Genomic DNA, 26,010 nt, shown 5'->3' with positions numbered 1-26,010 from the left:
GTGTCGGCAAAAAAAAAATTGGGTTAACTAAGTTAGATTAATTATATTAATTAATAGCATGATCTATATATCTCCACTATAATTCATAATGATCAAGTCTATTAAAGTTAAATTTTTAGGTTGTATGATTTGGAACGACTAAAACCTTATCTTTTAATTAACAATGGCCTAACTTTGTCATTTCCATTTTTGGAAAAAAATAAAAAATTTATCGACATCAATAATATTTTAAATCAAATTAAATCACATGTTATTTATTACCACTAGAAATTAAACACGTATCATAAATTAACTATGAGAAATGTAAATTAAAGTTTCAACTGAAATATATGATACTTATTATTAATATGTGAATAATTTTGGTAAGCAAAGTGGCCGGTGCAAAAAGTAAAATTTATTTTATTAACAATATGATGAATGTGTACATTAAGCCCAACCTGTTTTTCTAGTCAAAAATATAATTAGTAAGTTCCCACTAATCTTTCATTAATTAATTCATTTTCAAACTCCATGATTGTCAAAATAGTTTTTCTTCAAATATTTGTGTTACCTTTCCTTTGCTTACGTTGAAAATAGAGTTAAAATAATATTATTAGCTTATGAAAACACATATGATTAATTTGCACATTAATTTAAGATTAGTCAATGATTAATATATAATCACTATGATTTGTTTTTTCTAATTATTTCTTTATCTCTCTTTGAAATCTCTTGTGTCTCCAGTTGAACTAGCATTTCTAAGTTAACGTACGTCATGCCTTAGGCAAGCAATTACACCTTAATCTCTTCTTTAATTAATACTTTTGATTAGTTACTTAATTAAGTTCACAATCTTCATGGAATATATTCCTCGAAGATTACAAGAAGCTTACATGAAGATTATTCCTTGGCTAAATAATTTCATGGACATCAAGGCAAGAAGAACATTATTTATTAGATCTTTTTTGTCGTAGTTATGCATCATATTATTATCTTATAAATGTTGCATGCCATTCCAAGATATTAGGATTAGTGTTAATGATGATTTATATGATTAATTAGATGGTGATGTGCTAACTAATATAATACCTATATTTATTTATTTTTATTCATTTTATTTATAAAAATCAATGAAGGGAAATAGAGTAATCACGTGACATATTAAGCAAAGTATGAAGCTTAAATAGAACACTAATCTAAATTAATAAGATTAACTCCCTAGCATGTCATTAAGTAATGCATTATTGCTTCCATTATTATAAAGAATGATTTGAAACAAAAGGAGTATAAAGGATAAAGAATGAAAAGAAATCAAGAGAAAGGCCAAAGGAACAGATGGAATGAGACCACCCCACTGATCCAATATTAATAACTTAATTAGGATTGGTTTAGAGGCCTTAATTATGTTTTTTTGTGATGTTAGCTATGGGAGGGGATGAATTAGGAATGTGATTATTGTGGATGAAAACTAGAACTCATTAAGTGGAATTAACACTTGTCCACGTTTAGTGCATGCAAAGAGATTTGCATAAAAAAATAAAAAATAAAAATAAAACCTTAATGAGATTAATGTGGGTTTTACTTTGGAACCAATTTTAATATTGTTACTTAGCAAAGTGGAATTGGGTGAGCAAAGTGGAATTTGGGTGAATGGCCACTTTGAATTAATAAAGTTTATAATACTGAAGATGGTCAATGAAATGCATATAATGGACATCCTCTTCAATGCATTACATCATTTTGTAATAAATAAAAAAATTTAGAATATTTGTTATAAGCAAAATCATAAAACGTTATAAACAATTGACTGATTATAAGAATTTTTTATGTAATTAATCAGACATCATATTGTTATAAATAAAGGATTATATTCTGTTATTTATATAGATTGTAGTGTATGAGATTTTAGAGTGATGAAACGAAGAGTTCCATTCGAAGAATTTTGTTGTACGACTGTAAAATTACTCAGCATAATAATTTTTTTTACTATGAATTAAATATTTTTATCATATATAAAACTATAAATTAGATACAAAATAATATAAAATTATTTATTAAATTAGAAGGAGAATCGTTGAAACTATAAAAAAAATTATTCTAATTAATGAAAACCCGTTCATGCACTAATAAATTAAGACTTAATTAATTAATGGGTCCATCTCTCATTGTCAAAGTGTCATCAAGATGTCATTAGTCACACATATATATTAATAAGTCAGTAAATACATTTGAAACACACAAGTGGGAGATCATTAAGTCAAAAATTAACTACTATGATATTGACCTTATAATTTACTACAATGAACAATACATGTACATATATCTATATCATATATAGCGTCCTGTGGATTTATATTAATGTCTCTTTGGTAATATATGTATATTATAATAATATTATAAATGAAGTAGATCAAGATGGTATATCTATATATCTATATATATATATAATTAACTAATATATTAAGTATGGTTTGAAACTTTGAAGAGCTAACTTTTAACTAATTGAAGTCAGGTGAGCTCATTTATAATAAAGACATGTAATAATTCAATTGACTAGTAGAATGTTGTAATCAAGTAATTGACTTGAAAGATAGTGATTGAATAACTTAAATATATATAATATATGAAAGTACCGACATTGATTTGGGAGTGTATTAATGTTTGAAATACATTATGTAAAGAGTTTTTAATTGAAAGGTTGATTTTATTGGGAAAGTTAATTATAATCTAATAGTCATTTTCATGATTAATTTTTATAAATTAATAAATGAGATTTATGCATAATAAAACGCGTAAGTTTTATACTAATTTATTCAATTTCTCTTTATTATATCACACTCGTGATTTCACCCAAATTTTTAAAAGTAAAATTATAGACATCATCACGTCAACCCCTTTAATATATATAATACCAAATTTTTTTATTGGTCAAAATTCAAAAACAACTACTCAGTATAACAAATAAATAAAATTTTAATTATTCAATATTAAAATATAATTGGCAAATTTGTTTTATATGAAAGGAAAAAATTAGAATCAATCAAGGATTATTTTTTTAAAATTAGTAAAATAATTCTAAAGTTTGTCAAGGGCGTCCATGCAAACTATTTCCTTTCTCTTCATCATCTTCTTCTTATATAAACTCCCAAGTCCCAACCATGGTCCTTTCTTATGCTTTCCATTTATCCCTCTCCCTTTCTCTTTCTCTAAGATTTTCTCAAAGGTAAACCCATCTTCACTCCAATTACTTTTATTTGAATTTTTTATTTTCATATATGTATATATATTTATATTGTTCTTTAGATGTATGTTTATTAGCTATTATTTTTACATATTTCATTCAATGAATTAAGTTTAATATTTACTCTTGTTTTCTTCAGCAACTTCTCTTCTTCTCTTCCAATCATGAGAACCAACTCTGCTTCAAATCCAAAGGTAAAATACAATCATATTAATTAATTAACTCTTAAAATAATCACACTTAGTTAGAATTAATCCATATTTCTAACCATTTCTTTATTATCTATCTTATAATTACTTTCCACAGTATTCATGGCCAAAGAGTGTTGTCAAGAAATGGCTCAACATGAAGAACAAGCCCAATGATTTCCATTCCCATTCCAACATCAACAGTAAGTATTAATCACTAATCATCATCATCTCTCATTAATACCACTAATCAAATTAAATAAAAATTAAGTTAATTTATGAAATTAATAAAGCTATTTCCACTGCAGCACAAGCTCAAGTTCGGAGAAAGAGCTGCTCTGACAAAGACTCTATTACCCGATCTCCAAGGTACTCCTCTCATCTTCTCCTCCGGGTCATTTTGGGAAAAACAAAACTCTTCAAAAATTTCTCTCATTTTTTTTTCAGAAAATTATAATCAGTGGTTACCGGATCTTAATCCGCCACGATTCGGACCCGACCCGTTAACTGTCTCATCATCTCCTCCACATGACAACCTCCGGTATTATATTATATATATAATTAAATGATTAATTATATTAATTATTATTTTTTAAAAAATAATAATTAATAATTATTATTGAGTAAATTTTATAGGATGTTTGTGGGGACTTGGAACGTGGGTGGGAGAGCCCCAAACTCAAGTCTTGATCTTCGGGAATGGTTCGATCGCACGTGTTATCCAGCCGACATCTACGTGCTAGGGTAACTATACTTTTAATTTAATTAATTAATTAATTAATTATGGTTTTTATATTAATTTGTGGTTATGATTGAGTGAAGGGTATTAATGTAATTGTGGAACTGGACAGGTTTCAGGAGATAGTTCCTTTGAACGCAGGGAATGTTCTTGGGGCTGAGGACAAAGGACCGGCTGCCACGTGGGTGTCTCTGATTGGGCAAGCGTTGAACTCTAGAAAAAGTGGTGCTGGTCTTGCAGTTAATTGCGGGAATGCCACTGAGTTTATGGAGTGGGAAATCAACGGACGAGATTTCTTTGATGAGAACGAGAGTGCGAATCTCGAGTTTGTTTTGGCGGCAAGCAAGCAAATGGTCGGCGTGTTCATGTGCGTGTGGGTCCGGTCGGGTCTCGTGCCGCACGTGCGGGAGCTCCGAGTGTCTCGGGTCGGTAGGGGCATTATGGGATACATGGGAAACAAGGTGTGTGTTTTTTGGGAACATTTTCCTTGCCCTCCAAAAGTCTTGCGTGCATGAATCTTCCCAAAATGACCCCACACTTATTTTTTAAAATTTTATTTATTTATTTATTTTAAGGGAGCGATCTCAATAAGTATGACGCTGCATGGAACCACGTTTTGCTTTGTTTGCACTCACTTGGCGTCCGGAGAGAAGGACGGCGATGAGCTCCGGCGGAACTCCGACGTGTCGGAGATCTTAAAAAGAACAAAGTTCCCACAATCAAGGAGACGTTCTCAATCCCCAGACACCATCTTAGAACACAAGTGAGTGAGTTAATTAATTAAATTCATCATCATTAATAATAATAATAGTTATTATTATTATTATTATTATTATTATTATTATTATTATTACAAAGAAAAGCTCTAAAACTCAATCTTCAAACTTTACAGTAAAGTTATATGGCTTGGGGATCTTAACTACCGTCTAACAACAAGCTTGAATGACACCCATGAGCTTCTTCAAAAGAATGACTGGCAAGCACTCTTGGAGAAGGATCAAGTGAGCATTAAATAGTTATTAATTAGTTAGAGTTTGAGTTATTAACATAATGATGTTTGTTTTTCAGCTTAGAATAGAACAAAAGGCAGGGAGAGTGTTCAGAGGATGGAAAGAAGGGAAGATATATTTTCCACCAACTTACAAATACTTGGCAAACTCTGATAACTATGTTGCAAATGCTGCAAAGTCTAAAGAGAAACGGCGTAACCCTGCTTGGTAAGACAACCCTACAATGAACAATGATCATAAGATATATATGTGCATATATTTTATGGTGTTATTAACTTATTATTATATATGTTGAGTAGGATATATATATGAACATGCATGGGATATTATACTAATTGTTTTAAGGGATCCAGTCCATGATCACTCTCTGTTGCTCTTCCACCCACCCCATGTGATTGTTTTATTAGTTTTATATATATATATATATATATATATCTTTAATTATGTGTGTTTTGTAATTTAAGGTGTGATAGAATACTGTGGAGAGGGAAGGGAATGAAACAGATGTGGTATGTGAGAGGGGAAACGCGTTTCTCAGATCACCGGCCGGTGTACTCGATGTTCACCGTTGAGGTAGACAGGGAGTGCCACGTGGAAGAAGGAGAAGGAAGGGAGGAGGGTTTGGCGTGCAACAAGCACTGTAGCAGTAACTCAGGAGGAGGAGTGTTGTCATGTGGGAAAGTTCAAGCTGAAGAACAACTGCTTTTCTACACATCAAGAAGTCAGAGCTGTCTTGAGACATCAAGATTCTGATAGCTTTTCTTTTTGTATATTTTTTTTATATAATTTTTATTTACATTTTTTTATTTCTCATTTAATTAAGAATATAACATAAGGGAAGAGTGAAGGGTGTGATTATTAGTGAGAGAAGCACCAAGCTATTGTTGTGTTTTTAATGCAAGAAGCAGAGGGTGCTGTGCAGCCTGGTTTTGTCATGATATTGAATTAATTGGTTCTCAAAAGTTGGTTCATGATCATGCGCACATAATATATAAATGAAGAAAAGGGTACTTGTGCTTGTGCTTGTTGTGGTAGTAGTAGCAGTGCATTTAAAGGAGGGGAGTTAGCTTTTTGAGGATGTGACTTTGTTTGAATATGTGTATATTAGATGGCTAAAATTAGTAATTTTTTGGCTTTGAGCTTTACTTCTTTTTACTGACTTTGTCTGTCTCTTTTGCTCTTTTGTTATGTCAAAGTTTTGCTTTTTTTCCATCAATATTGGGCATTGATTGTGTGAGGAGCATGTGCAAGTGTCTATTTCTCTATTTTTCCGTGAAATTTTGGCTTTGTTTGAATTAATTTATTAAAAATAATTTTTTTTAATTTAGTAAAAAAACTTTTAGAAAAGAATGCTTTTTTTTAAAGAATAAATTAAACATTTTTTGGTATTTTATGTTTGAATTAGTTTTTTGTAAAAACAAAAATTATAAAAATAAGATAAAAAATAGCTTTTCAGGTTTATGACTAACTTCTTGTTTTTATACATATTCTGTTTTTTTAGAAAAATCAATACAAACAATTTTTTTTAAACCTAGAAATGTTTAACTTATTAAAAAATATTTTTAGTTTTTCAAAAAAATAATCTAAATAAGCTTTTTATTAGAGTGTAAATCATTATAAAATTTATTTATTTATTTATATAATGAAATTTTAATTTCAATAACTTATAAAAATGACTATATTGGGCTCTCCGGTGTGTTTGAGTTAAGGAAAAGACATTGTTAGAATAGAAATAACTTTTTAATGTAACTGTATATCCGCTTTTGGTATTTGGTAAAGAAATGAATTGTATTTTTATAGAGAAATAAAACTCTCACACTTGGACTTATAGCCCATTCCCCTCAAGAATCAAGATTGGGGAAATAAAAATGGCTAAGTTGCCCTTTAATTTAATTTTTCATTTAATAAAATTTAACATTTTTAATTATTGAATTAATATTTAATTCATTAATTAAAACAATTGAAGATATAATTTACATGAATTAATTATAATTATCATTATTCATGAATTAATTAACTTAAATATTTAATTAGAATAATTAAAACGGATAATAGTTAAAGGGTGTTTTTCAACTAAAATATTTAATTATTATTATCATTTAAAGTATTAAATAACCAGTAAATTTAATTCTTGCTAAATATAGTCCATTTTTTAAATACTATCATTTATTTACACTAAAAGATATTTAAAATAGTTTATTATATTTCTCTTTTACTTTTTTATTTAATATTCTTATTTCTTCCGACCAAACACTAATTTATTATTATTATTATTATTATTATTATTATTATTATTATTATTATTATTATTTCCACTTAATTTTTACATTTTTTTTATATTCATCGACCGTGTAGGGTGAATAGAGAAGAGGTTATTTTGTTTTTTAAACAAAGAAATTAGTTGATTTCTGATTTAAAAGTTATATAATTAATTGAAAATGATTTACAATAAAAATCAATAAATATGATATTTCATTTTTTTTTGGGCAAAAATATAATAATTTTCTTTTAAGGGTTTAATTCGAAGGTTCTTATGCTTAAGTTCTTTTTAACCAAAAAAAATTGTGAAATACATTTTAAAGTCAAAATATTGACTTAATCAACACCTATTAACATAAATATTGTAATATTAAAATATATTTATCAATACTAATTATTTCAATACAATATTTAATATAAATAATTTTAGTAGACTAATTCAATCTTGATAACCAAATTGTGAATAACATCTCCATAACACTCAAAACTATACTTTCAACAAAGCCCTGAAAGCATTACAAATGAATGATGAAGACAAGAACAATAATAAAGCAATGCACCAAAACCTTTAACATGTAGTTCAAGCATTCATCAGGATGTCAAGTGTGAATCATATCTAGAAAGCTAAGTGTTGGTAGACTCAAACCAAAGCTATCTATATAGCAATTTCCCAAACTGAAATTACACACTTGAACAAGCAGTTGCAAAGAATGATGGGATTAAAAATACATGCGTCATCATCGTATGTATCCTAATCTCAATAACATAATCATCTGTAAAGAAGTGAATTAGTTTCGATAGCATCACCGGAGTAGACCACCGGCGAACCATTCCTTCAAGATGTACCACAACATGCTGATCTTTCTGGAGCATTGCCTGAGGCAGTTGCCTGGTCTGGTTTGTTAATTTTAATCGTGCGGTCCTGAGACAATAATAGAATGAAAACATCAGGACTGAGGGCCTGAAATTTTAAGGTTATAGTATGATTACTGAATCAGATGAAAAGGCCAGGCACTGACCTCGGCTTTGTTATCAGATTCTGAAAGCCTTTGCTTGATGTCCCTGGCGATGGAGAAGAAAACTTGTTCTACGTTTAAGTTAGTCTTTGCACTCTGCGACGTGTATCCCAATCAGAAAAGATAAATCTTAATGATTGTAAAGCAATTGAAATGCAGAATTTTTAGTTTTTACTACTTACTGTCTCAAAGAACTGAATGCCATACTCATCAGCAAGTGCTTGTCCCTTTGAGGTTGGGACCGCCTAGCAAAAAGATATTATTGATTTCAGATTTTACAAACTAAAATTCATGAAAATAATAAGTCCATAAAAATCAAATATTGCAATCCTATCAGCAATGCATAAATGAAATTAATACTCAACCAATCACATTACGATAGACAATAATTCACACCCTGATCTTAGGGAACACAGGTACATGGGAACTTTAAATTGGAGTCTTTAGTTTAAACTAACATTGTAAAATAATAATTTAGCATCTGATATCAGAGAGATTTTGAAGCAGAATATATGATAGCAAGTTAGGAAAACAAGGTAAAAGATTCCAGAGATAAAACCAAGGAAAACAAAAGTTGAAACTATATCTGCATATCATCAAAACCGAGGAAGCAGGCATTTAAATAAAAGAACCACTGAAAAGCCACTAACAGACAAGATAACATTCAAGAATGAGGTTCACTGGACACACCCGTTTGCTCTCATCCATATCAGCCTTGTTGCCAACAAGAATCTTGTTAACATTGTCAGAAGCATGCTGCTCAATGTTCCGAATCCAGTTCCTGATGTCTGCAAGGCAAGGAATCAAGCATAATGAATGCCCAAATAGTATAAGTAATATAATAATCCAAAGAAGTGAGGAGATTACTGTTAAAGGACGACTCATCTGTAACATCATACACAAGCAAAATACCCATAGCTCCACGATAATAAGCTGCACAGAGCAACTTGATTTGATAAAAAGAAAGACACTGAAGTAATTTTTTCAGGTAAAAAAGGAATATGGAAACTAGAAATTATAATCAGTTTAAAAAAATTTATGTGTTCTAAGGGCTTAATTCCTATCCATGTTCCATACTAATGGATCTGTGTGCGAGTTAAAGGAAGGTACGAAGTAAGCAAAAGAAAGACAAATTTTTCAACATAACACAGACTAACATAAAGACCTGAAGCAGAAAGAAATTACAAACCTACCAGTCGTGATAGTTCGAAATCTCTCCTGGCCTGCAGTGTCCCAAATTTGCAATTTGATTCGTTTGCCATCCAGCTCAATAGTTCTAATTTTGAAATCTATTCTGCAAAACATAATATCATAGTGATGAGACAAATGATCTTAGTCAGATTACAAATAAAAAAGAAAAAAACAAATTGCACTTTGATATGGATAAGAGCTTCAATAAATAAATAAATGAATAAACTCACCCTATTGTTGTAATGAAACTAGTGGTGAAGGATCCATCTGAGAACCGCAAAAGAAGACAACTCTTACCCACACCTGCCACATGAAAGGAATCTAAAGCTGATAACTATAACAACAATAAAGAGCTAAAAATATTTAGGCAGACGAACATATTATAAGGGTGATAAAATAGCATAAGTTGCAAGGGAATATTAGAAAAGCCATCGGCTCGGAGTGGATAAAGAGAATAAAGACCTTGAAGAGACTTTGCCCCAAAAGCAAAAAATTAAAAAAGAAGAAGAAAAAAAAAAAGAAAAGAATCGAAAAAGGCCTCCAAACAATTGGCCCAAGATTTTACAATTTAATATTTTCACCATTTTGTTTATAAATATTACCTGAAAACATGAAATGAGATTAGCAAAATGGGGATTGGCATACTAGACTAGAGAATCAATACAACTCCAAAAGATTCCTCCAGATCATCCACTTATTTTGTTCTTTTAATTACCACAACTCCCCAGATAATTTTTGGGCTGAAGATCCAAAAATTTAAAGTAAAATCAAGGGCATAACAAAATGTCTAAAAATAAGAACTGCATGATAGAAGAATCCTAAACAAAAAGATGCCAAACAACAATAACAAACCATAGAATAAAAATATATACAGAGTATAAGAAAAAAGTTAAGCTCTGTGGTAGCAATTAGTAGGACTTGCTTCCTCTTGCTCCTCGGCAGAGATCAAACATTTAACAGCAGGCAAAAGGTTATTCAATGGGCACCAAACAATAGATGGTTAAACTAATTATAGAAAGATAGCACATTGTTACCTAAAGAAGCCAAAAGCTAACAATGACTTCAAATTTCTACTCTATTGTTAAACCCATAATTTCTAAAATTTCTAGAAGTAGCAAAGCATGAGCCGTGGAGTTCCAACCTCACAAAATGACATACCAAAACAGCAATTTGTAACTTAAACACTAGAACAGCATTAACCCAAGCTTTCAGAATGTTAAATAGGAGACACATGAATCAATGTTTCACATTTCAAATCAAAGCTTTATATGACTACGAATCCTTCACAAACAATTTACCTATAAATGAAATCGCATACAAGACTGTTTCAAAACCAAAAAGGCGTTCGTCTTTGGTTCACTGGGCCATGAGAGAATTTTGCATAATTCCAAAAGCAACCAAAAAAATTGAATTTTGGAATCCTGAATCTATTCATCCCAGGAACAACACTTAGAAGACTATAGATCAAATCGAAGAAACATCAAGGATACCTAAATCCATCATTCGCATTCGTAGATCAAACAAATCCATCAAACAGTTAAAAGAAACCAGACATTGGAATCAAAAAAGAAAAGAAGAAGCCCTTACCACTATCGCCGATCAAGAGGAGCTTTATGAGATAATCATAATCCGCCCGTGCCCTCGCTGGTGGAGCAGCCATAGATCAACACAGCAAGATCACGATTTCCGATCAAAAACAACGAAATCCCAAGCCCTAAAACCAAAAAAACCGATCTCTGAATTCCAAAAACAATTGAGAAATGGAAGAGATGACCAAAAATGAGGGAAATTGGAGGAATATATACCTCGAGATCTGAGAGCAATTGGAGAAATCGAAGAAGAAGATGAAGAAAAAGAGGCTCCTTTTCTCATAAAAAATGAAAAATTCGAATTTGACCTTAACGGAGGGGGTAATCTTACCGCCGGTGCATTGACCGCGCTTTCGCCGGCTGTCATCAGGGCACGTGGAGCTAGCCCCTGATTGGAAGGGAATATTTCAGTGGTTTTATTTTATTTTTTCAATTATTTTTTACTTTTAAATTAAGATGAAATAAACATAAAAAAATCCCCCTTATTTTTATTATGTTTTTTTAATACATATTTTAGATTTATAAAAAGATGTAAATATCAAAATATCTCTTATAATTTCAAAAAAAAAAATTTTGTTTGTGAATAACCGTTCATAAGAAGTCATCTCGTCTAATTCCACAATCAGGCTACTCTCCTCTATCATAGCTTGAAGGTGATATGAGATAATCAGAGTTTTTTTATATTACGTTTAGAAAATTTGTGTCATGCTGTGATGAGAGAAAACCATTTAAAAAAATAAATAAAAAAATGAGAATGAAAATATTTAAAATTTGCCAATGTTGAAAGTACTTGTGTTGGGCTCAACAATGCTTTTTATCAAATTTTGAAGAAGGAATAAACAAGTATATTAAATGAAAGAATTTACATAGAAATTATTGCGCATTAAAAAATAAAATAAAATAAAATAAAACAAAATAAAAACCACTAAACAACTTAAATAAACCTTAAAAATAAAAATAAAAACTAAAAAGAGTTTGGTAACTAAACCCAATTCTATCTTATGATCTTTTTTTTTTATATGTTTCCTACTTATCCTTCTTCTTTCACCACATAATTCTTGTCCAAATGCAACCGGAATTTTCTTCTTAACTCTTTTAAAACGACTAATTATAATTGGTCCAAACCTGAAACTATCCCCATAATTAGCTCTCATCTCCATTGAACGTTTTACTTCATCTAAATAAATTCTCTTCTGATCATGAGTAAGAGAAACGTTTACCAAACGTCTAGATAACTCTAAAATCCAACTCATTGGATCCATAGTTTTGTTCTCAAGTCTTTTTGAAACTATTAATAAAATTAGAACTAAACCTCACACCTCCATCAACTCTCTCCATCATCTTGTGAGCAATAGCCACACGTTCTAGACGTTGAAGTAGTTGCTGAAATTCAAGCCATTGCATTTGCCTTTGTATTTGACCATTTGCATTTGACTTTGACTTTTCAAGTGAAAGAGAAGAGTTGTTGAGACTTGAGATATTAAGTCATTGTTCATGAAACTTAATGCTGGTGTTTTTCTTTCATCCATTTCTGCAACATTAATGCTGTTGAATGCTTGCATGCATGTTGGTGTTTTGTTAATTTCTTCCACTTTTGGAGCACTTTGATCTTCAAGAGTTAACTTGCTGAATGCTTCCAAAGATGTTGATGGTGTTTTGCTTTCACTCAGTTTTGAGGCAGCTTGTTGAAGATAAGAATCCTTTGTGGATGTTGGGTGGCAAATGAAGCACATTGGATGACTTTGGTGATGACCATTGGCACACATTAAAGGTGTTGGTATCTGTTCACAATAAATCATAAATTTGGAAATTTTTTTGATAAACCACCCAAATATATTAAAAATGTTGAAAATATATATGTCCTTATAAAAAAACCATAATGTTGAAAATATTCACATATTCACATGGATTTGATTGTGTCTTGCTCATACACTTATTTGTAACAACTATTGGAGTAATCTGTGGTTATTTGTTTACAGTTTTAATTGGGCATTCTTTAAAAAGAAAAAAAGTAAATAAATAAAATAAGCGTCAAAAGGAGAGCAAAAGTGAAGTATTAATCAACCTACTGCTCTTGTTTTATTATTAATATTACTATTATTAAAATAGTAAGAATAAAAATAAATTATTTTTTTAATATATATTATTATTTTGAAAAGTAAAACAAACCATGAAGCATGAAAGCTCCCGACAATGAAGCATGAAAGCTCCCAACAATATCTTGTTATTTTTATTTTTATTTTTTAAAAAAAATGAATAAACTACTACAAATTAAGATTAAAAAATACAAAAGTCATCAACTACTAGATGTGATTAGGTACAACAAAAGGACAACAAAATAAGGCCCCCCTTAACACAAATAATTCAGAACCTAGTGTGTCTCCACAGAGGTCTGAGTATAGCCAAGATCCAATATCTTGTTATTCAACATACAAATATTTGACTAAAATATCTTTTAATTAAAATATTTCTTAATCACCATTCCACTAAATCTAAATCCCACAACATCAATCTTTAATTTTAAAAAAAAAAAACTTAGTTGATTATTATAAATAAATATTCATATAAATTGAAAACAATGTTACCATTTATTTATTTTTAACACTGCTCGTTTAATTTATTTTTTTTTAAAACAACATTTATTTAAAAACTAAAAATATAAAAGAGTCGGTAGTTTTATCCATCATCAAAAGTACATTTCATCATCAAAAGCAAATTTAAAAAGTTTTAAGTTCAAGTCTTATTAAACATAATAATAATAATAACAATCTAAACCTATTTTACAGATGAGAATACACTAGATGATCGATTTTTAATCCATGTACACATCCGTGATGATATATTTAAATCGAGCAGGAACACATTTTAACTCCAACGCTCCAGTGGGAGATCAAGGGGTTTTTTCAATTCATAATGAGTAAACAGGGTGTGTATCATGAGTCATCCATATTGTTATTAAAAACCCTCTATCAAAAGGCCTTGCTTGCCAAACAAGGGCACTAATTGGGATGCTCAGTGGTTGCAACCCTGCCACCGTGGCACCTTCTTCTCATCGTCCTCCATTTCCATCATCATCCCCTTCACTCAATACACAGAGATATTTTAATATCTACATAGCTCTCTCTGTGTGTATATAGTATGCTTTTATTTTATTTTTAAAAAAAAAAAGAGTTTATCTCGGATAGGATCAATTTTTTTTTTGTATGCAGCAGTGGTTTATCCACTTTATATTAAAAAAAATTATCTTTTGTTTTGATTTAAATTTATTATAAAAATAACAATAATAATAACTTGTTTATTATTTTTGAATTATTACATAGTGTGTGTTTTTTGTTTGAAGAGTGGATAATTTAGTGCATTAAATGAAGAATTCACATAAATTATTGGCCATTGAAAAAATAAAATACAATCAAATAAAACAAAAACCCCTAAACAACTTAAATAAACTTAAAAAAACTATAGAGTTTGGTAATTAGACCCAATTCCATCTTTATCTTCTTCTTTTAATATCTTGCCAACTTATCCTGCTGTTTTCACCATTGGGCACCCAATTCCATGCAAATGATTCTAGTCTAGATGCAACTGGAATTGTCTTCTTAACTCTTTTGAAACCATGAGTTAAAGCTGGTCCAAACCTCAAACCACCCCCATGAGCTCTCATCTCCATTTGATGTTTTACTTTATAATTATAAATTCTCTTCTCAGTTTTAGATAACTCTCTTATAAGCAAACTCACTGGCATAAATGGTTTCAGAGTTTTGGTCTCAAGTCTGTTGAAAAAACCAGGTAAATTAAGAGCAAACCTCACACCATCATGAACTCTACTCTCCATGAGAAACTTCATCCTGCTGTGATCACTAATCTCATGAAGAATTTTCATTTGACTTTGTAGTTGACCATTTGCATCTGACTTTGACTTTGACTCTGAGTTTGACTTATCAAGTGAAAGAGAAGAGAATTGATGAGATAATAATTCATTGTTCACGAAACTTAATGCCGGTGTTTTTCTTTCCTCCATTTCTGCAACATTAATGCTGCTGAATGTTTCCATGCATGTTGGTGTTTTATTAATTTCCTCCACTTTTGGAGCACTTTGATCTTCAAGAGTTAGCTTGCTGAATGCTTCTAAACCTGTTGGTGTTTTACTTTCCCTCAGTTTTGAGGCAGCTTGTTCATTTAAGAAGTGGCAAATGAAGCACATTTGGTGACCTTGGCGACGACCAGGGGCGCACATAGATGGTGTAGGTCTCTATGTATAACAAATAATATATGCCTTTATTTTATTAAATAATAATTACACAACATTTTCCAAAACCTCTTCCAACCACAATGCAATAAAAATAAAAAAAGAAAATATTTATCATCAATTTATTAAAATAAAATAAAATAGATAACATTAAAAAAACAAAATTAACATGCATTGTAATTATAATTAAGAGATGATTGGACGTAAAGCTGTAATATGAATTTAATGGAGCTTTGCTATATTAAAGTTGGGCTTAACACTATTTCAATTGAGACTGAGTCTATTTTGAATTTAATTTATTATGCTCGAATTTAGCCTCATTAAGAAAATATAGACATCAATTTCATTTCTATGACTACAATAATTTAACTTCAATAGCACAATACTTTTTCATAGTAATTTAATGAGTCTTAACAATCACTCAATTGGTAGGTTCAAAAATTACACTTCTACTTAATAAACCTCCAAGCTTATAATAAATGCATTGGTTGTTTAAAGTTTTAACCGGGCATTCTTTGAAAGAAAGAAATAAATAAATAAATAAAACAAGAGTCAAGAGGAGAGCAAAGGTTACTCCATGTTCAATTCAAATAGATATGTGTTTATCTTACTGGACCGGGACTTCGCCAAGTCTTTTTTGTTATTTTTTTTTGTTTTTAGTTCTTATTTGTTTTTGTTTTTCTAAAAAATATTTTATCTCTAGTAAGAGCTTTTTATGTTAAGTTGGTGTTATCTTTTTTTATCTATTTCTGTCTTTTGTTTGGTTCTTTAGTAAATTAATGGTTTATCCATTTTTATAAAATAAAATAAATCAATTTATAGTTTTTCTTAAAAAAATAATTAAATTTTTAAATAAATATATTTAGTAATTAATTTTTTAATATATATTGTTATTTTGAAAAAGTAAAATTTTCTTTTCAAACCATGAAAAGGATTCTCTCTAACAAGATCTTGTTATTCAAGATAAGTTTGACTAAAATATCTTTTAATTAAAGTTTTTCTAAATTACCGCTCCACTAATTTTCCATCGCACAAAAATCAATCTTTAATTTTTTAAAAAATAGTTGAGAATTATTAATAATATTCATATATTACTCTATTTTTCTAAAACATCACTTGTTTATTATTTTTTTCTTAAACAAAATTTATATATAAAAAATAAATAAAAGAGTTAGTAGCACAATCACATTGCGAAAAGAAAACATTTAAAATATATTTAAGTTCGTGTCTTGCTAGATATAATAGTGGTGACATATCCTCAATCGCAGGTGTAGGTTTTCTATCTAAATCTATTTCACTGGATAAAAATGTACAGACTGAATAATTAATTCTCAATTTGTACACATATAAATCATAACGTACATAGCGTTTACCATTTTTATAAATCAAAACAATAAAAAATAAAATCAAATAGTAAAACATTTGACTCTTATGTTAAAGTAAAAGATAGAAAGTTCTTTCCCGATTCGCAATTAAAAGGTAAATTAAGTGTGTTTACCGATCCGGGATTCCATATTGTCTATATATATATTTATATATATATATATATATAAATATAATCAATAAGAGAAGAAGAAGACTTAATCAAAATGAATTACTTGGCAAGCAGGGGTGCTAATTGGGATGCTCCATGGTTGCAACCCTGTCACCGTTGTCACCTTCTTCTCGTCGTCCTCCATATCCATCATTAGCCCCTTCACTCAACACCAGAGATTTTTCAATATATAAAGCTCTGTGTGTGTATATATATAATGTTTTTTTTTTAGAAAAAAAAAAATCTGTGTGTGTATATATATCATGTTTTTATTTTTAGAAAAAAGATTGACCTCGGATAGAATCAATCTTATAGTATTTAAAATATTGTTTTCTTAATAAATTTCAAATAAGATCATGTTGAAAAAAGTAATTTTTTGTTTTGATTTAGAGTTATTTATAAAAAAAATAATAATATAGATGACTGAACCCAAAGTTTGAAAAAATACAAATAGGTATTGAACTTGCTCCATATCTGTACATGTATTGATGGACAATTATCATCTATTTGTAAAAATATTAATAATATAAAAAAATATAAAAAAATTAATAAAAAAAGACATAGTGAAATATAAAGGAAAAAATTACGATCCCAAAAGATAAGGGATCTCCTTGATTTTTATTAAATACAAAGTGAAATAATGACAGTGTTTGTGTTGTGATACCAAAGCTTTTATTTTTTAAAGTTTGATATATAACAATTTATAGAATATAAAATTAGATAGGCTTTTATTTTAATTTATTTTAAATATTTTTATCATATAATTTTTTTGACTCAAAGCAAAAAAAAAAAATCCCAATTGATTGCAAGATTAAAAAAAGGAGATTAAGTTAATATTTTTTAAAATATTATGGTTGAATTTTTCAACGCAAGTAATAATTAAAAAATCAACTTCAAAACTTACTCCATTGCCATTGATTAATAGCAACTAATGGCAACAAGTATCATCCCACAAGAGTTATCAAAGAATAGGCAGGTACAACTGCTTAATATTTTTTAAAAAATTATTAAATGAGATAAATTAATACACAGAGAAATTAAGGGCTTGCTTGGGAGAAAGTTTTTTGAGGTTTTGTAAAGTAAGGTTATCAACCAAACCTTGTTTAGATCCAGGGTTATTTGGAGGGTAGGGTATGAGAGGGTTAAATGGAGGGTTGAGAAACCTCCATTTACCCTCATTTCTCAACCCTCCAAATTGGGGGGTTAGCAAGGTTTTGAATTTTTCTTGGACCAAAATGCCCTCAAATTTTTTAAGCAATTATATCTTTATTTATTTAGGGTTAAGGATTTTCCAAAAATTCCCCAATCTCACTTTTTCTAGACAAAAATGCCCTCAACCTTTCCAAACAATTACAAAAATACCCTCAATTTTTTTGGACAAAAATACCCTCAATCTTTTCAAACAATTACAAAAATACCCTGAATCTTTCTAAATAATTTTGAAAAATCATATTTATTTTTTTAAAAGCATATTTATGGTAAGAGAATATTTATAATATTTGTTTTTTTATATGTCTTTTTTTTAGTAGTTTATAATAATATCTAACAATCTTATTACAACATACTAAAGGGTATTTTAGTAATATCACCATAAAACCTTATCATCTCTTACCTTCAATCCAAACATTAGAAGGTTTGATAACCTCCATTTACCTTACCTTAGCCCCAAACAAGGTATAACTTAAAAACTCCACTTTCCTTACTTTACCCTACTCTACCCTCCTTTATAAACCCCTCCTTCACCTCATACTAATAAATCCTCTGCCTTATAATTCCAGAAGGAAGGTCCTATAAACAGTGATAAACAATACTGATATAATATTCTATGATATATTTATATTTACAAAACACTATATAATACTGATGTATAAGGGATTTGACTTTGCACCACTCATCTCTTTACTGGACTATTTTCAAAAGATTTAATTATTGTACAGATCCCTGTAATTATGTATTTTCGGTCTTTTTAGTCTTTGTAATATTTTTATGTACAATTAAGTCCTTATATTTAGTCGAATTAGGTCATTTTAGTCCGCTGTGTAGATGGGCAAGTGTAAATTGAAAGGAGTTAATTATACCTAAAAATATTACTGTGGATTAGAACGACGGAATTTGACTAAATATGAGGATTTAATTGTACTTAAAAATATTAGAAGGATTAAAAGAGCAGAAATTACACAATTTTACTGACATGTAGGATAAATCTTTTCAAAACAATTCATACATAAAAAATAATAATTAAATAATTAATTCGATTGAATAATTCTCTAAAACTCAGACCCAATAGCAAAGCGCCACGTGTGGATCCCAATCACAGCCAAAGAATTCCGCAGGATCACCGGAACCAGTAACGTATTCTCGCCGGAGGTGCCTCGCCAAATCACGCGGGAATGCTACTCTTTCACCGGCTTTACACACTCACACAGACGCGTCCTGTCCACGCGATCCTCATTCACGCATCCCTCCCCACCGTCCGATCCGCCGCCGACCAATCTCCACCGTCCGATCAAAACATCAAAATCCATCACGTTTTCCCCCCTCGAGAATGTTAGAGTCCTGTCCTCTTCACCGTCCTGGGCCCCACTCCTGTCCACCAATCGTGACTCGCCACGTGTTTGCTGAGCTGGAATCACGGTCTTCTTCGCTGCTTTGATCCTCTGGAATCTTCTCTCGTTGATGCCTTCCTCGAAGAGAAGAAGAAGAAGAAGAAGAAGAAGAAGATGCTTTAAATAGCGTGCTTTGGAAAGCAGCGGGAACGTTGCCTTCGTTTCTCGCTCTATAAATTCCCCAGTTTCTAGGGTTTCGTATTTCTCTTTCTCACCACCTCGATCCCCTTTTCTCTCCTTGCTCGCAGCCAGATCTGCTTCCGTTTCAGGTACTGTTCTTCATTTTTGATTTCATTGGTTCGATTTTGGTTTTTTTGTGGCCTTTTCTTCTGTACTTTTTCTTGGTTTTTTTGGTTGTAGATCGTGATTGTTTGTGTGGAGAGGAGAGTAGAGGTGGTGGATCTTTTGATGTGCTAGTTGTTGATGTTTTTTGATGTATATTTGTTGAGATTTTTCTTGTATGGTATCAGATGCGTGGGAGATTATTGCTGTGGTTGTGGATCTGCTTGGTTTTTCTATGTTGTTGGTTTGATCTCGTTTTGGAGTTGTGATTTCATGGATTTATTTGGGTTTTTGTAGTTTATGTTGCTTGATCTGCAATGTGTCATATAATGATGTAGATAGCTCTGTTTTGATGCTGATTTCATGACTATTTGCGTGGATGTGAACCATTTTTGTGAATGATCGGAGTAGTTCTGTGTGCCTTAGCTTTTTAGGATTTTTTTAGTTCAAATTGATTGGAAATGTTTTTAGGATTTTGTAATTGTTTCTGATAGAAAGGGTATATAGGGTGTGAATTTGTGCATAAAATGAGTTTTTGGTTCAAAGGAATACTTCATGGAGTTGAAGGAGTCATTTGCAAATGGAGGATTTTGTGTTCTTTGTTTTTATTAAAATATTAAAAGCTAGCTAGAAGAAGACATATCTGGTCATGTTGACTATTCAATGAAATAGAGGCTCCAGTCCTTTTCTAAAGAAAAAAAAGAGGATTATTTTCTTGAGGTTGTCAGCTCCTTTGTAAAGCTATTGAGAAATAATAATATAATCTTAAATAATAGTGCTAGAGAGAGATGGGAAAAATCTGAACCATGAGAAAGCATTCGTTTTCCAAGTGGAAAGCAACAAGAGCACTTTAACATCAACTGGTGGCTAAGCAGGCAACCTGATAAATTAATTTTAGATTCACTCTGAAAGAGTTTGAAAAAGAAGGGAAGCGGTTCAGTCATTATTTTGAACAAGGAGGCCAAGGCAAATATGGGAGATAAGATTTTACTAGAAATAAATGAAATTAAGGTTAAGCAGGCTCTGTTATTTTCACTTGCGTTAGATGATGTGGATATTGTGTATATCCTGTTTCTTAACATTCATCTAAAATGTGACATTGAACTTGATAATTTTTTTTTTCCTTCTTCCTGGTTTTGAGTGAATTATTATTTATCAGGGCTAGGCTGTAAGTATGACTCCACCTATCGAGGCATCAATTAAGTCTGCTGAGTCTCATCCTTCACAGCCACCTCTCAATGAAAGAATACTATCATCCATGTCCAGGAGGTCTGTTGCAGCACACCCCTGGCATGACCTGGAGATAGGTTCTCTCTCTCTCTCTCTATATATATATATATATTGCACATGATAGTATTGCTTATATGTTTTCTTACATCATTCTGTCTTTTTTAAATTCTGTTGTGGTTGGTGCAGGACCTGGTGCACCTGAAATTTTCAACTGTGTAAGCACGCTGGCACTTTATATATCATGAATATCTGGTTTATGGTTCCACAAATAACCACTGTAATAAAACTTTTGCTTACATGAATACGTGCAGGTGGTGGAAATAGGGAGGGGGAGTAAAGTGAAATATGAGCTTGACAAAAAAACTGGTTTAATCAAGGTTGGCTAAGAATCAGAGTTAGTGCGGTGTTTTCTTGTTCCATTCTTTAATGGCTGTTGTCTTATGTATTCAGGTGGACAGGGTGCTCTATTCATCTGTAGTGTACCCTCACAACTATGGCTTCATTCCCCGCACTCTTTGTGAAGATAGTGACCCAATGGATGTGTTGGTTATCATGCAAGTAAGGCCTCCCATCCATTTTCCATGGTTGAAATGTAACCATATTTAGAAGGAAACTTAATACTTGACTTTAATTGTGGCAAATTTGGTTATTAATTTATAGAACATCTAGTTCAGTTTGGTGATATATTAGGTAGTTTCTGGTGTTTTACTGTGCATCTTTTCTCTGGCATTTGGTTGGATAAATTCAATTTGAAACTCTAAACAAATTTTATCATTTATGCTATTTTCTCATAGGAACCAGTTCTTCCTGGATGTTTTCTTCGAGCCAAAGCAATTGGTCTCATGCCTATGATTGATCAGGTACTATTGTAATTTTGTCTGCCTTCGATTCTATTGCTGATGCCCTGACTAATCTGTGATCGTAGCTTGCTTTGTAGTTCTGATGTGGTTGATGTTGTAAACAGGGTGAGAAGGATGATAAAATAATTGCTGTGTGTGCTGATGATCCTGAATACAAGCATTACAATGATATCAAAGAGCTCCCACCCCATCGACTTGCTGAAATCAGGCGTTTTTTCGAAGATTGTATCCTTGTCTTACTTTTAAACATTCTGTGTCATTTCTTACTCTAGAGTTGCATTTATGAAGCCAAAGTAGGAAATCAGATGGTAATCCTGATATACTAACTGATTGGTATACTGCCTTTGCCACTATGCCTTGCCTTTTAGGTTCTTCTTTTCCCCCTCTTTTTACCAATTCTGAACGTTTTGTGTTTAGATTCCTTTTGGTGACTAGTTCTTTGATGCATGATGCATAACTGATCGAATCCAAGCCATTTTTTTCCATTGATCTGTTTTCTCCTTGACACATGACTCTCAGACAAGAAAAATGAAAACAAGGATGTTGCTGTTAATGACTTCCTGCCAGCTTCTGATGCTTTCAATGCAATAAAACATTCAATGTAAGACAATTTCTCTGTTGCTGTCAATACATGATCTCCGGTTTTTATTACCATATTTTAAGTGTGAATTGTCTTTCATTTATATGTTTGTTGTTGATGGAAAACCATTGCTCTTATCTTGACTATTCTCATGTTTGTTTTGAAGGGATCTTTATGCGAGCTACATAGTGGAGAGTTTGAGGAGATAGGTATGGCGCATTTACTATATATATATCATCTTCAGGAACTCTGTTCTATGTTGAAGGGCTTTTCTAAGTTGTGATGTCTTCTTTTATATTTTGCTCAAAATATATCATGAGTGCTACTTATATGTTGTGAACTGATATCTTTATATACTTATCTTTGAGTTGGCAATGTTTGTCGCATCTGTGTTCATCTTTCCTCAATTCTTTATATATCATCATGCACAAAGATAGTAAAAGAATATTAATAAAATGAGAATGGGAAACAAATGGGATAAAGTGGAGGAATAAAGTAAATGCTGGGAGGTATATCCAAAGAAGATCCTCCCACTTCTGATCCCACAAGACCCCACAAGTAGGTTTTTTTTATTGCTTACTTCCTGCCTATAAAAAAAGCTAGGAAACCCAGGACACATCCCTCCATTTATGTCCATTGATGGCCTCTAAGAGGCCTCTTCCGGTGGCCTCTTGATGCTCTTGTTGTTGTTGTTGTTGTTGATGATGATGATAATTCCTTGGTATTGATCTTCTTTTATGAAGGGCAACCTTGAATCTTTGGCAATTGGTTCTCTTTTTATTTTTCTTTTGTTTTTTTCTCTACCTGTGCTTACTAATGTAATTTTTGGAGAAGAAGACAGTGAGATCTTGTAGAATTTGTGGATGTTTTGTGTTTCTCTGGTTGTCTTGGGATCATATGATTTGCTTTATGTTACTGGTTATTCATGTTGTATCAGCAACATGATGATAAATAGAATACATCTTTGTTTGATATGGGGTCCCTATGGAATTTTTTATATGTATCCTGTGTTGTGTCACAACAGATGGGTATGCCCAAAATTTTTGGAAAACAACCTAAAATTCAGATTTAAGAATTGTAAAAATACCAAACGCTAATGCAACTTGAAGCACTTGCTTGCTCTTCTATATGGGTGGTTCCTTCCTTAGATGGGTTTTTTTAGGGCTCTTAGATTGTTCAGTTCATTAAGATAATGATATATTTATGGGAGTGTAAGTAGTGGTGGGCACGAGGCCGGGAGCCGAGGCTCGAGCGGGTCCGAGCCCTGGGCTCAGTTCGGCCCATCTGACCCGGACCCGGCCCGGCTGCTCAGAGCCCGCAGGGCCGGGTTGGCCCTGTCGGACCCGCCGGGTCTGGGTCACATGAAGCCGGGCCCAGAACCGGCCCGGCTCCCAAGTTGGGCTCCGGCGGGCCGGGGGCCAACCGGCGGGCCAACCCGCCGGGTTGCCCGGGGTCGGCCCGCAGCTGGGGCCAGGCGGGCCGGGTCGTGGCTCACCCTCAATTTTTAAAAAATTTAAAAATTACAAAAAAATCAGAAAAAAATTCAAAAAATTTGTGAAAATTCAAGAAAAAATTCAGAAAATTTCATATAAAAATGAATTAATTAAGACCCCAAAAATGAAGACCACGAGTTTCAAGTAATAAGAGATGTCTATCGTATTATACTAAATTTCACTAAAAATTGAAATTACAGCTAAATTTGGAAATAAATGGGACTTGAACTTAATTGGTTTACATGTCGAATTAAGTTGCCTCACGTATCCTCACGGGTGTAAGAGGAATCGAAAAGTCCACGTGGTTCTATTACACATTATAATCGTCACCCACTTTACTTAATCCGGTACCATCTAGGTCTTGGTCGGGACTCGATGATTTAGTCGGAGCGGGTGTGCTCATCATGTTATCCGTATGAAGAAATCACTAGCATCCGGACTTTCTTTACATCACGCTTTGTTGCAGAACTTGAGCACGTTTCCGGTCGTCCAGTGCGAAACTTGAATTTCGATATTTTGTGGGGTCGATTGCGAGCGATGTCGAATCCAACATGTTTCACTGCGCTAAAAAGTGCGCTTTCGCAAAGCTCATGAGACATAGGACATGCAAAAAAATATCCTTTACCATTAGTGAAAGAATGGGGTCGCAGTTTTTCATTACCTCGCCACCAGTTGAGGAGCGTTGAAAGTCGTATCCGTGTTGATTTCTTCCGAGAACCCGGAAAGTTGTGTTTAAGTACAAGTCGAGACTCAGTATATTGTGATCCCCTTGGTTTCTTCTTTGCTTGTCTCTCTTGGGAATGATTCTCCTCCACCACTACTAGATTGTCTCATCGCCTCGCATACTGACCCTGTGGAACTATATGACTATATCTAATCTGATAGACTATCATATAATTCGACAAGTTGACTCTAGTATCAACAACAATTTCATTGACATCCACAATGCCGCTCGAGTCCGAGTTCGATTCTTGAGTATCCACGTCGCTCATGGGCAAGCTCGGGGAACCGGTTGGGGAATCTTGTCCTCCATCGAATCCTAAGAATTTTGTAATATGCGTCCAAATATTCCTGCAGAACCTTCTAGCTTTTGCCTTGGATCAAGAACAAATGCAACTAAAGCAATAGGAGGTATATTTTTTTATAATAAGACAACCATTTCATTTTTCATAGTGATTAATCGCACAAAACAATTATGGATCTAATCTAAACTTCCAAAAATTGTTCACCAGCGTCAACAAAGACCATATAGAAATAAATGGGAAGTAGGAAAATAAACTTGGGAAAACAAATTAGTACATGTGTTAAAAACCACAAGCAAATCAATAATACGAGCGATAATTACCCAGTTATACTCATATAAAGAAAAACCAACTAAGGAATCATTAACAAACTTAGTCAACAATGTCCTATAGGGAAATGTTGCACTAAGAAGCCGATAAGTTGAGTTCCATCTTGTTTTGACATCTTTAGGGAATTTTTTGACCCTCATGTTATGTGCTTTACAATAGCGAGCCCATTGTTTCATGAGGGTCATGCTTTTTCCCATATAAGCTACGACCTTCCCTAACGGGGAGTACAAATTCTTTAAGCTCTTCCAAACCACTTTGCACACATAAATTTAAAACGTGACAAACACATCTTATATGAAAAATATTTGCCACCACATGAAGGCCTCAAAAAAATCTTCTAGAGGTGTAATTGAGGGCCGTATTAGCGGAGGCATTATCAAAAAGAAATCGAAAAAAATTTTAAACATTAAACCAAATTCTTCGATAACTCCACGCATAAGTCTCATAAATATTATCGGCACTATGAGACTCGTTGAACACCCTAAAAGCGAGAACACGCTGGATGTTCCACTTGTCATCAACCCAATGTGCCTGTAATACCCATAAAAAGAATTTTTCATGAAAAACATCGGTCCAAACATCGAACATAAAGAAACCGAAGAGTTGAAAAGTACG

The 26,010-nt window shown here is 32.0% G+C and overlaps 4 protein-coding genes across 4 annotated transcripts; 2 read left to right on the top strand and 2 right to left on the bottom strand.

Moving 5' to 3' along the window:
* Window positions 1–3,140: 3,140 nt before the first annotated feature.
* Window positions 3,141–5,863, top strand: LOC120273853 (type I inositol polyphosphate 5-phosphatase 8-like). The gene is given in 12 exon segments (XM_039280588.1): window positions 3,141–3,202; window positions 3,360–3,414; window positions 3,527–3,611; window positions 3,717–3,777; window positions 3,856–3,949; window positions 4,045–4,152; window positions 4,260–4,608; window positions 4,723–4,910; window positions 5,040–5,148; window positions 5,216–5,364; window positions 5,622–5,736; window positions 5,739–5,863. Coding segments are annotated over 10 exon segments (1,266 nt in total). The 5' UTR covers window positions 3,141–3,202; window positions 3,360–3,414; window positions 3,527–3,581; the 3' UTR covers window positions 5,802–5,863.
* Window positions 5,864–7,960: 2,097 nt separating this feature from the next.
* LOC120273854 (ras-related protein RABE1c) lies at window positions 7,961–11,519 on the bottom strand. Its single transcript, XM_039280589.1, has 9 exons — window positions 11,429–11,519; window positions 11,211–11,337; window positions 9,854–9,926; window positions 9,626–9,726; window positions 9,300–9,365; window positions 9,123–9,220; window positions 8,615–8,677; window positions 8,436–8,528; window positions 7,961–8,338 (listed from the first exon to the last, which is right to left on the bottom strand). The coding sequence occupies exons 2-9, from the start codon at window positions 11,281–11,283 to the stop codon at window positions 8,252–8,254; spliced, it is 654 nt and encodes a 217-aa protein (XP_039136523.1). The 5' UTR covers window positions 11,284–11,337; window positions 11,429–11,519; the 3' UTR covers window positions 7,961–8,251.
* Window positions 11,520–14,644: 3,125 nt separating this feature from the next.
* On the bottom strand, window positions 14,645–17,070 carry LOC120272980. The gene is made up of 2 exons (XM_039279625.1): window positions 17,057–17,070; window positions 14,645–15,461 (listed from the first exon to the last, which is right to left on the bottom strand). The coding sequence occupies exon 2, from the start codon at window positions 15,444–15,446 to the stop codon at window positions 14,703–14,705; it is 744 nt and encodes a 247-aa protein (XP_039135559.1). The 5' UTR covers window positions 15,447–15,461; window positions 17,057–17,070; the 3' UTR covers window positions 14,645–14,702.
* Window positions 17,071–19,729: 2,659 nt separating this feature from the next.
* Window positions 19,730–23,414, top strand: LOC120273760 (soluble inorganic pyrophosphatase 4). Its single transcript, XM_039280463.1, has 9 exons — window positions 19,730–19,867; window positions 21,040–21,187; window positions 21,297–21,325; window positions 21,422–21,487; window positions 21,561–21,668; window positions 21,905–21,970; window positions 22,075–22,195; window positions 22,490–22,571; window positions 22,717–23,414. The coding sequence occupies exons 2-9, from the start codon at window positions 21,055–21,057 to the stop codon at window positions 22,757–22,759; spliced, it is 648 nt and encodes a 215-aa protein (XP_039136397.1). The 5' UTR covers window positions 19,730–19,867; window positions 21,040–21,054; the 3' UTR covers window positions 22,760–23,414.
* The last annotated feature ends 2,596 nt before the right edge of the window (window positions 23,415–26,010 follow it).

Source organism: Dioscorea cayenensis, chromosome 12 (genome assembly GCF_009730915.1).
Source record: "Dioscorea cayenensis subsp. rotundata cultivar TDr96_F1 chromosome 12, TDr96_F1_v2_PseudoChromosome.rev07_lg8_w22 25.fasta, whole genome shotgun sequence".
Taxonomy (NCBI): Eukaryota; Viridiplantae; Streptophyta; class Magnoliopsida; order Dioscoreales; family Dioscoreaceae; genus Dioscorea; species Dioscorea cayenensis.
The sequence above is the reverse complement of the archived record's forward strand: the minus strand, read 5'-3'. Positions and strand labels throughout refer to the sequence as shown.